At 40.5% G+C, this 12,155-nt stretch overlaps 1 protein-coding gene and 1 pseudogene across 2 annotated transcripts in view; one reads left to right on the top strand and one right to left on the bottom strand.

The window, feature by feature from the left end:
* BUB1 (BUB1 mitotic checkpoint serine/threonine kinase) overlaps positions 1–12,155 on the bottom strand; it is a 70,275-nt gene that overhangs the window by 12,061 nt on the left and 46,059 nt on the right. For both annotated transcript variants that reach the window (XM_066377703.1, XM_066377704.1), the window contains exons 16-18: positions 11,816–11,990; positions 8,485–8,569; positions 691–929 (exon numbers count right to left, since the gene is read on the bottom strand). In XM_066377703.1, the coding sequence (XP_066233800.1) occupies positions 691–929; positions 8,485–8,569; positions 11,816–11,990 (499 nt within the window). The remainder of the gene's footprint in view (positions 1–690; positions 930–8,484; positions 8,570–11,815; positions 11,991–12,155) is intronic.
* On the top strand, positions 9,984–10,472 carry LOC136397376 (alpha-endosulfine pseudogene; annotated as a pseudogene).

The raw sequence follows: 12,155 nt of genomic DNA, 5'->3' as shown, positions 1-12,155 counted from the left end.
TGTGCAATCTGCATGTATGAAATACTTTGGGTTCACAAAAGAGAAATCATTTCTAAAGGGAAGAAAAAAGTTAGTGGCAATTATCAAAGACTAATCCAGCATAACTAACATGTACTTAGTGCTAAGCCTATCTAGAATCAGTCCTGAGGACTTCACATTTAGTTTGTAACTAACTCACTTGGTCCTTCCAAAGTAGGTACAGCCATGAATGACCGCTACTTCACAGAAAGAGGGCTACGAAGGACTGAAATAACCTCAGCCAAGATCACATAACCTCATAAGAGGGGAAGCCAGAATTAGAACCTAGTCAGTCTATCTCCATAGGCTGTGTTTCTCACCACTATGTAAGATGTTTCTATATAGCCTGGGGTTGAGGTCCCTTAACCCTGAGCCAGGTTATTTTTCTGTAAAATGAAGTCAATAGTATTATATGCTTGGCACATAGTAGGTCCTCCAATTCCCTCTTCTAATAGGTACTTATTTAGACACTTTCTAAAATTAAATAGATGAACTTGCCCTCAAGCATGCTACTGTTGTACTAAGTTGTGACATGGTATGCAAGTTCTGTCTGAACTTGTGTTCTACTCAATGACATTCAAGCTCCTACTCTTTGAGCGTGTCATAAAACAGCTTTTACCAGGCACCTGTCCTTATTCAGGGGCACAATGAACACTGTAAATCAGTTCATACTTGAGGTATCGACATTCCCAAATGAAGGAGGCTGCATCCAGTCTTCCTGGAACCCAGTGCTGGCATCTGATGGCTCCCCCACAAGGGCAAGGTCAGTGTCCGTGAGAGTACAAGCCTTCAGGCTCTGCTCTGCCTCGCTGGTCAGCACGCCCCTCACAGCTGGCTGGCTCAGATGCAGCAAGGACGCTGAAGGTGCATCAGCAGTCACTGCTGGTTCTGGGCCTTCCTCTAGAATTGGACTGGAAGTGTAAAAGGAATAACAGAGGAGGAAACAAAACACTATGTGTGACCAGAGGCTCACAGGAACCACACTCTGTATTTCTCTTAGAAGTAAAGTTCAGCTCTAATAACCTTACTCCACCTTTATTTCCAATATACATAAATACATGGGTAAGAATATATTTTTATACAGATGAATTTATACATCAATTTCAGGTTGCATTTTTACCTCAATACAGGCATTTTTTTTAAGTGAGGGGAAGGGAGACAGACAGACTCCCACATGTGCCCCAACCAGGATCTAGCCAGCAACCCCCATCAGGGCCCAATGCTCAAATCGACTAAGCTATCCTCAACACCCCAAAGCAGCAGAATATACATTCTTTTTAAGTGCATGTGGTACATTTTCTAGGATAGATCACATGTTGGGATACAAAACAAGTCTCAATAAATTTAAGAAGATTGAAATCATAACAAGTATCTTGTCTGACCACAATGATATGAAACTAGAAATCAACTACAATAAAAAAACTAAAAAACATTCAAACTCATGGGGGCTGAATAGCATGTTATTAAAAAACAAATGGGTTAACAATGAGATCAAGGAACAAATAAAATATTTCCCTGAAACAAATGAAAATGAACATACAACAACCAAAAATCCAAAAGACACAGTGAAAAGCAGTCCTGAGAGGGAAGTTCATAGCATTACAGGCATACCTCAAGAAGAAAAATGTCAAATAAACAACCCTACACATGAAAGAACTAGAAAAAGAACAAAAAAGCCCAGAGGAAGTATAAGGAAAAAATAATACTACAAAGAACTATACGCCAACAAATTGGACAATCTGAGGAAATGGATAAATTCCAAGAAACAGACACTCAAAAGAAATAAAACTATAGGCCGCCAGACCAGGCTGTGGTGCAGTGGATAGACTGGGATGCGGAGGACCCAGGTTTGAGACCCTGAGGTTGCCAGCTTGAGCGCAGGCTCATCTGGTTTGAGCAAAAAAGAAAAAGCTCACCAGCTTGGACCCAAGGTCGCTGGCTTACGCAAGGGATTATTCAGTCCGCTATAGTCCCCCAGTCAAGGTACATATGAGAAAGCAATCAATGAACAACTAAAGTGCCACAATGAAAAACTGATGATTGATGCTTTTCATCTCTTTCTATTCCTGTCTGCCTATCCTTCTCTCTGACTCTCTCTCTCTGTAAAAAAATCCACCAAAAAAACCCAAAAACCAAATAAACAAAAAAAAAAACTATAGGCCAATATACCTGATGAACATTAGATGCTAAAAATCTCAAAAAATTATTAGCAAACCAGATCCAGCAATACATTAAGAAGATCATACATCATGATCAAGTGGGATTTATTCGGGATGCAAGGCTGGTACAATATTCCAAATCAATAAATGTGATTCATCACATAGAATGAAGGATAAAAATCACATGATCAAATCAATAGATGCAGAAAAAGCATCTGATGAAACCCAGCAAGCATCTGATAAAATCCAGCACCCATTTATGATAAAAATTCTCAGCGAAGTGGGAATAGATGGACCATATCTCAACGTAACAAAGGCTACATATGGCGCAGATGAATTTATACAGGGGCACAATGGGCAAAATCTACAAGCACTGTAAGCCCTGGGTAGATAGCTCGGTTGGTTGGAGCACCATCTGGAAGCACAAAAGTTCCTGGTTCAATTCCAAGTCAGGGCACATACAGGAATAGCTCAATGTTCCTGTTTCTCTGTCTCCCACTTCCTCCTCTTAAAAAAAAATCTATAAGCATTTCTTTCTTTTCTTTTTTAGATTTTATTATTGATTTTAGAGGGGGGGGGGCAGCAGGAGGCATCAACTTATAGAAGTTGCTTCTCTTCTGTGCCTTGACTAAACAAGCTCAGGGTTTTGAACTGGCAACAGTAGCATTCCAGTTTGATGTGTTAGCCATTTCACCACCACAGGTCAGGTTATAAGCATTTTCCTTAAGATCAGAAACAAGACAGGGATGTCCACTTTCACCACTCTCATCCAACATAGTACTAGAAGTCCTAGCCACAGTAATCAGACAAGAAGAAATAAAAGGTATCCAAATTGGAAAGAAAAAAGTAAAATTATTTGCTGATGATGTGATATTATACATAGAAAAGCCTAAAATCTCCACCAAAAACTACTAGATCTAATAAATGATTTCGACAAGGCAGGATACAAAATTAATATTCAGAAATTAGTGGTATTTTTATACACCAATAATGAACTGTCAGAAAGAGAAATTAAAGAAACAATTCCATTTATTATTGCAAGAAAAAAAAAAAGTACCCAGGAATAAATTTAAACAAGAAGGTAAAAGACTTGTACTTGGAAAATTATATGACATTGAAAAAAGAAATTGAGGCCTGACTTGTGGTAGCGCAATGGATAGGCATCAACCTGGAATGCTGAAGTTGCCTGTCAAGACACTGGGCTTGCCCGGTCAAGGCACATATGAGAAGCAACTACAAACTGATGCTCCCCACTCCTCCATATCCCCTGCCCTTCTCTCTCTGTCTCTATCTCTGTCTCTGTCTCTCTCTCTCTCTCCCTCTCTCTCTCCTCTCTCTAAATATCAATAAATAAAATCTTGGGGGAAAAAAAAAGAAAATTGAGGAAGATACAAACATGTGGAAGCATATACCATGTTCATGGATAGAAAGAATTAACATCATTAAAATGTCCATACTTCCAAAAGCAATCTATAGATTCAATGAAATTCCTAGTAAAATACCAATGGCATACTTAATAGATCTAGAACAAATATTCCAAAACTTAATATAGAACCACAAGAGAACCAGAATAGCCTCAGCATCTTGGTAATGAAGGACAAAGTGGGAGGTATCACACTTCCTGATACCAAGTTATAGTACAAGGCCACTGTAATCAAAACGCCTGCTACAGGCATAAGAACAGGCATATAGATCAAAGAACAGAACAGCAAAGCCAGAAATAAACCCATGCTTTTATGGTCAATCAATATTTGACAAAGGAGGCAAGAGCATACAATGGAGTAGAGAGTCTCTTCAATAAATGGTATTGGAAAAATTGGACAAGTACCTACAAAGAAATGAAACTAGACCACCAACTTGTACCATATGCAAGAATAAACTCAAAATGGATAAAAGACTTAAATGTAAATCACAAAACCATAAAAATACTAGAAAAACATAGAATCTCAGATTTCTAACAGCAATAGTTTTGCTGATATATGTCCTCAGGAAAGTGAAACAAAAGAAAAAATAAACAAATGGAACTACATACATCAAACTAAAAGCTTTTGCAGAGCAAAAGACACCATCAAGAAAATGAAAAGCCAACCCACTGTATGGGAGAACATAATCACTGATACATCTGACAAGGGGTTAATAAATAACAAAAATTTATAAAGAGCTTATAAAATTCAACACCAGGAAGATAATCAAGTCAATTTAAAAATGGGCAAAGGACCTGAATAGACACTTCTCCAAAGAGAAATATGGATGGCCAACAGGCTTATGAAAAAATGCTGAATGTCACTATCATCAGAGAAATACAAATTAAACCACAAGGAGGTATCACCTCACACCTGTCAGAATGGTTCTCATCAACAAACAAGTACTGGTGAGGGTATGGAGAAAAGGGAACCCTCCTGCACTGCTGGCAGGAATGCATACCTGTTCAGCCACTGTGGAAAACAGTATGGAGTTTTCTCAAAAAATTAAAAATGGATTTGCTTTTGACCCACCTATCCCACTTCTGGGAATATATCTGAAGAAACCCAAAACATTAATTCGAAAGAATGTATGTAATCCCTATGTTCATTGCAGCACTATTTACAATAACCAAGATCTGAAAGCAGTCCAAGTGTTCGTCAGTGAATGAGTGGATTAAAAAACTGTGATACAATGGAATACTATACAACCATAAAAAGGAAGGAAATCTTACCCTTTGAATATACATAAATGGACCAGGAGATTATTATGCTAAGTGAAATAAGCTAGTCAGAGATAAATACCAGATGACCTTCACTTATATGTGTAATCTAAAGAACACAATAAACTGATGAACAAAATAGAAACAAAGGTACAGCTACATGGAACAGATGGACAGTTGTCAAAGGAGAAAGTTGTGAGGGGACTGAATGAAAGAAGGTAAAAGGAGAACATATAGACAATACACAGATACAGACAACAGGGTGGCAACAGCCAGAGTGGAGGTGGGGGTAGATAAGTGGAGGGAGGAAAGGGAAATGGGGGTGGAAAGAGACTTTGCCTGGGGCAAAAGGGTGCACAGTGCAGTATAATACTGAGCTGTACACTTGAAACCTGTAAGGTTTGGTGAACCATGTTATTCCAATAAATTATACTCCTCACCCAATTTCTCTAATTATCTCAAATTATAGTGATACCTTTGTCAAAACCAACAAACCAAAATTTGTTATAACTATTAACTACTATCCAGACTTCACATAGATTTGCACTTTTTCACACTGCCCTTCAATGCTCCAGGACCTGACCTTGGGCACCATGTTGCGTTTAGCTGTCATGTTTCCTTACTCTCTCTCCTCATCTGTCACAGTTTCTGAGTTTTTCCTACTTTCCAAAGCCTGTCAGTTTTGAGAAGCACTGGCCAGGCATTTTATAGAATGCCTTTCAATGTGGCTTTCTCTGATGTTTTGTCATGACTGGACTGTGAGTATTGGTTTTGGGGTATAATATCAGAGGTGAAGTGCCCTTGTCATTATATGATATCACCATGCATTTGGTAAAGGTTGTGTCTGCTGGTTTCTCCACAGTTCCAGCATGGATTTTAATGACTGTACACCATTTGAGTCACTGGATGTATGATGGAATATAAAAATGCCATGGTTCTGAGATATTGAAAGTATTTCCAGTAATTTATATTACAACAAAACATATAACAGGGGTAGCCAAACACAGAAAAATGTTGTCTCCAAACCATGTACATTGCTACCAGCAACATGAGTGCCCAAATTAGTTTGTGTACATACGTGATTAACAAAACTTTTTTTTACCACTCCATAAATATTTGGTTACCTTTCTAAGCTCTTTCCCCATGAACACTGAAAAGGTAACAGTACTGTATCTCTGTCACCACTGATTACAGTAAAAAAAATAATCATTTGTAATTGTATCTAGATTGGGAGAATTAGAAATATGCCCTGGGAATCCGTAGCGTCAGGCTTGAATCTGTCCTATGTAATTTTTTCTTAGAGAGAGGCAAAGAAAGACAGCGAGATAGGAACATAGAGCTGTTCCTCTTTGTGCCCTGACAGGGGAGCCAACTGGCAATGCCTGCACTCCAGGATGACGCTTCAACCAAACTATCTGGCCAGGGCGTAGTTCTTTTTTTTTTTTTGATTGGTTTTTTACAGAGACCGAGAGTAGAAGAGAGAGAGGGGAGGGGGAAAGGAAATATTTGCTCTTTTCCACTTAGTTGTGTATTCATTGGTTGTTTCCCATATCTGCCCAGACCAGCGATCAAACCCGCAACCTGTCATTTTAGGACAACACTCCCTCTAACCACTAACTGAGCAATCAGCCAGGGCTCTGTCCTATGTACTTCTAAGTTAATCTTATGCCAAGGGTGGCTTGTGGTAATATTCTGAGAATTTTAAATTAAGGCAAAATTTATTTAATTTGCCTTAATTGTATTATTCATAAGTTAACTATTTCCCACATGTTTATTTACTAATTGTTCTTTTATAAATTCTGCTCATGTCCTTTATCCCCCCACTATTCACTAGGGTCTTAGTTTAAAAAGATATCAAGAATCAGTATAGCCTAGTTGTGAAAGCAAGGGTTCTAAAATAAGAGATAATTTCCAACACTGCCAATTAGAAGCTGTATGGCTTTAGGTAACTTATTTAGCCTTCTAGACCTGGTTTCCTCATCTATAATGGTAGAAGTTCCTACAACTAAAGTTACTGTAAGATTAATTAAGGCCCTGGCCAGTTGACTCAGTGGATAGAGCATTAGCCCGGTGTATGAATGTCCTAGGTTCAATGTCGGGCAGGGCACACCAGACAAGTAATCATCTGCTTCCCTCTCCCACCTTCTCCCCCTTCTCTCCCTCCTTTCCCACAGCCAGTGGCTTGATTGGTTTGAGCATGGGCCCCGGGCACTAAGGATGGCTCAGTTAGTCTGAGCGTGTCAGCATCAGGCGCTAAAATTAGGTTGGTTGATTCGAGCTTCAGCCTCAGATGGGGGTTATCAGGTGGATCCCGGTTGGGGCACATGCCCCAGATAGTATGTCTCACTATCTCCCCTCCTTTCACTTAAAAAAGATTAAACAATATAGTACATGAAAAACATAGCTACTGTTCTGGAATATAATAAATACTCAAAGACTGTAGCTACTTTCAGTGTCCATGACATTTATAAGACTATTCAAGTATGTTGGAATTTTGCCTGACCAGGTGGTGTGCAGTAGATAGAGCATGGGACTGCGATGCAGAGGACCCAAGTTCAAAACCCCAAGGTCCCTGGCTTGTGCATGGGCTCATCAGGCTTGAGCACAGGGTCAATGGCTTGAGCGTGGGATCATAAACATGATCCCATAGTCGCTGGCTTGAGCCGAGAAGTCACTGGCTTGAGCAAGGGGTCACTTGATCTGCTGTAGACCCCCTGGTCAAGGCACATATGAGAAAGCAATCAATGAACAACTAAGGTGCTGCAACGAAGAATTGATGCTTCTCATCTCTCTCCCTTCCTATCTGTCCCTATACGCCCCTCTCTCTGACTCTTTCTCTGTCAAAAAAAAAAAAGTAGGAATTTTAATTCTGCAAAACATTAATGCATAGTAAGTCTGCATTTTATACAAATGCCTAAGAGGCTTAAACAACTGAATCTTCTTCCTCATAAAAGAAAGTTATTGGGTTTGTTTCCCAGCCAGGGCACACAAAAGAAGTGCCCATCTGCTTTTCCACCCTTCTCCTTCTTCTTTCTCTCTCTCTCTCTTCCTCTCCTGCACTCAAGGCTCCAATGGAGCAAAGTTGGCCCGGGCACTGAGGATGGCTATATTGCTTCCACCTCAGGTGCTGGAATGGCTTCAGTTACAATGGAGCAACACCCCAGATGGGCGGAGCATCGCCCCTGGTGGGCTTGCTGGGTGGATCCCGGTCAGGTGCATGCGGGAGTCTGTCTCTCTGCCTCCCCGCTTCTCACTTCAGAAAAAAATAAGTTATTGATTTTTCTCAATACCAATGGGTCTAGAGAAAGATTTCTGTTTGCTCAGTTCTGCAAGCCTTTCTATGTCAGAATCTTTGGCTAGTATTTGCAGTTCTGCTCCCAAAATGAGTGAAAGTCAGGCACAGAAACTGCTACCACAGGAATTCTCTGCTACCTCACTGCTTCTCTCAAGGCCCTGATGCACCCCATGTTTAAAATGATCATTGTATTTATCTACAGAGAGGACCTTCCTACTTAAAGCTGCAAGTCCATAAAAACTCTATTAGCCGTTAAGAATTGGAATTCTATTATAACTAAAGCAAAGCCAGAATGAAAATGGAGTGACAGGACCTCATGCTCACAATACCTGAACTTTCTGTCTTTTGAGGGTTCCACGTTTTCTTCACATGAATTCAAAGTCCCAGGGATACACTGTGCTGCTACCACATTTTCTAAAACATATAAAATTAGAGGCAGACATTATGTGTGCATGTATGTACACAAGTTTTATAGTGACTTTCATTACAATTTTTAAATAATGTTCTATGGCAAAATGTGCTGTAAGATTTTTCAAATAGGGAGAAAATCACTTCACTCCTTTCAAAGATTAGGGCCAGGAGAGGGCACATTCACTGTGGGCAGGAGACTGAACAACGGGAGGTTACTGGTATGGGTGGCAGGCCACATCCTGCTTTGGGAGAGCCTGACCACAGACATGGAGTATAAAAAGCAGCAAGGCTTCTGGAGAGCAGAGCTTTTGGTGTCCTTCCCTCAGTCAGTATTAAGTTTGTATCAGAAAGCTCAGGCCTGACCTGTGGAGGCACAGTGGATAGAGCTTCAACCAGCAATGCCGAGGTCGCCAGTTCAAAACCTCAGGCTTGCCTGGTTAAGGCACATACGAGAAGCAATCAATGAACAACTAAAGTGAAGCAAGTACAAGTTGATGCTGCTTGCTCTCTCTCTCTCAAATCAATAAATAAAATATTTGAAAAAAATTGAAAAAGAAAGAAAGCTCACTCCCTGGTAATAGTTACTACTTCCTTTAACATAAAAACTATTGATCAACAGACTAGATAGGGAAGAAATATAGAATAAACTTACCAAATGACATTAATACTATATATGACCAAGTATCATAATGGATTAAATTTTATCAAATATTGCCTCACCAAATAGGTGCTAATAGGTTTTAATATTAAACATTAGCTTCCATTTATAGAATCAAAGTGGCAAATACTCTAAGTGTAGCCAATTTTGACTATTTTGAAAGGCTCTTGACTAAACTAGTTTTTTTGAGAGAAAAAACTTTTTTTTTTTGTGGAAAAAACTTTTTATTAAAGTGGCAAACTTGTGATAAAACTTGGGAATTTTCCAAGTTTCAACTGAACTCTCCTTTAAAATTCAGAAAAGAAATAGACTGTATTTGTTAATATTGTAAGAAAAAAAATTAACTTCTTAGTTAAACATTTTTAAGTCTATGGCTCAAATATGCTTCCATCCAGGGGAGTGAAGTCCCATGGCAGGTCTTTCACCGCATGCTTTGGGAAACAACTGCTACTCTTTAAAAAGTGCCAGCCCTGACAAGAGTTCAGCTGGTGGATCATCGGTCATTAAAAATGTGGGTGGTTCCAGATCTCACAGTGCGGGCTGGTATTTAAAACCTATCTATGCTCAGTCAGAATGTTATACATTAAGGTGCAATTCAGATATATAAAGATCTTAGATATACAGGTGTTACATTTGGGAGTAATAAGACCATTTTTGAGTTTTCTCATTACTCCCTTGGAGTCACATTACTCAAAATTAAGAAAATTTTCTGAGTTAGTCCTTGGCTATGTCTCTAAAGTAATGAGATCGGCCATTTTGACTGAGCAACCCTAGTGACAGGAGCCGAAGAAGCAGAGCAGGTTGTCCCCATTTCCCCTCCCCCTTCCCTTCTCCGGTTGACTTCCTGGTCCCCCTACACTCCACAGTCCCGGTCCCACCATGTCCCAGAAACAAGAAGAGGAGAACCCTGCGGAGGAGACCGGCAAGGAGAAGCAGGACACGCAGGAGAAAGAAGGTATTCTCCCGGAGAGAGCTGGGGAGGCAAAGCTAAAGGACAAATATCCAAGCCTAGGACAAAAGCCTGGAGGCTCCGACTTCCTCATGAAGAGACTGCAGAAAGGGCAAAAATACTTTGATTCAGGAGACTACAACATGGCCAAAGCCAAGATGAAGAATAAGCAGCTGCCAAGTGCAGGACCAGACAAGAACCTGGTGACTGGTGACCACATCCCCACCCCAGAGGATCTGCCCCAGAGAAAGTCCTCGCTCGTCACCACCAAGCTTGCGGGGCGGTGGCGCAGTGGATAGAGCATCGGACTGGGATGCAGAGGACCCAGGTTCGAGACCCCGAGGTCACCAGCTTGAGCGCGGGCTCATTTGGTTTGAGCAAAGCTCACCAGCTTGGACCCAATGTCGCTGGTTCCAGCAAGGGGCTACTCGGTCTGCTGAAGGCCCGCGGTCAAGGCACATATGAGAAAGCAATCAATGAACAACCAAGGTGTCGCAATGTGCAATGAAAAACTAATGATTGATGCTTCTCATCTCTCTCCGTTCCTGTCTGTCTGTCCCTGTCTATCCCTCTCTCTGACTCACTCTCTGTCTCTGTAAAAAAAAAAAAAAAAGTATTGATTGATTTTAGAGAAAGGGGAGGGGGTTGCAGGAAACATCAACTTGCTTCTTCTGTGTGCCTTGACCAGGCAAGCCTGGAACTTCAAACCCTAACATCAGCATTTCAGGTCGAGGCCACCACAGGTCAGGCTAGTCTTATTATTACAAAGATTTAAAGATAATAGATACAAGTATTTTACCTTAAAGCACTACACAAACGTAAGGAATTTCAGGAAATATTCCTTAAGGGTTTACTCAGTGATTTTGGAACCCAGAGAGGACACAAGACTTTCTGTGGCTGGGGAGAGCAGTTCAGCCAGATGGAAAAACCCCCAGAGGTCAGTATAGTACCTGCCTGCCAAATTGGCCCTATCATTCATCTTTGTCTAGCCCGAAAGCTAAGAAAGGTTTTGCATATTTAAATAGCTGAAAAATTAATATTTTGAGATAGGTTAAAATTATGTGAAACTAAAATTTCATTGTAAAAATATTGACTAGGCCTGACTAGGCGGTGGCGCAGTGGATAAAGCGTCGGACTGGGATGTGAAGGATCCAGGTTCGAGACCCCAAGGTCGCCGGCTTGAGCGTGGGCTCGTCTGGTTTGAGCAAAGCTCACCAGCTTGAGCACAAGGTCACTGGCTTGAGCAAGGGGTCACTCGGTCTGCTGTAGCCCCACAGTCAAGGCACATATGAGAAAGCAATCAATGAACAACTAAGGAGCCGCAATAAAGAATTGATGTTTCTCATCTCTCTCCCTTCCTGTCTGTCTGTCCCTATCTGCCCCTCTGTCTCTGTCACCAAAAAAATAAATAAATAAATAAAAATTAAAATATTGATTGGAACACAGCTAAAAAAATAAATAAATAAATAAATAAATAAATAAAGTAATGAGATCTGTAGAATAATACCAAGAACTAAAACTTGCTATTCGCTACTCTTAGCAAATTAGAAAATATAAATGTTCATTATTTTCAGCATTCAAATAATTTAACCTGTCAGTAGTGGCCTTTTTGACTGTTATAAAACATAAAACAAACCCACACCTTTATCTTCCAGAGTATGCACTAAGTCCCCTGGAAGAGTGCAGAAGGGAGCAGACGTGAGCTGGGCAGCAGACGTGAAGTCTCCGGAGCTCTTAGGACTGGGCGCCAGCGTCTTGGTGCAGCGGGCACCCCATACAGTTGAGTCATCTGAAAACACTTCAGCGTGAGGTACTTCCTGCAACAGAAGATGAACTGAATAAAAGCAGCCATCTCCCTGTGTCATCCAAGAAACTTAACACATTAACATTTTTTAAGATTCAGAGAAATGAGGAATTAAAAAGGAAACAGGTGTAACACTGGTTGACACATGGCAAGGATGATGTGGTTCTGTTCTTTTCCC

The sequence above is a fragment of the Saccopteryx leptura genome, chromosome 3 (assembly GCF_036850995.1).
Source record: "Saccopteryx leptura isolate mSacLep1 chromosome 3, mSacLep1_pri_phased_curated, whole genome shotgun sequence".
NCBI classification, from domain to species: domain Eukaryota; kingdom Metazoa; phylum Chordata; class Mammalia; order Chiroptera; family Emballonuridae; genus Saccopteryx; species Saccopteryx leptura.
Note: the sequence above shows the minus strand (reverse complement) of the source record. Positions and strands in the feature narration are given on the sequence as shown.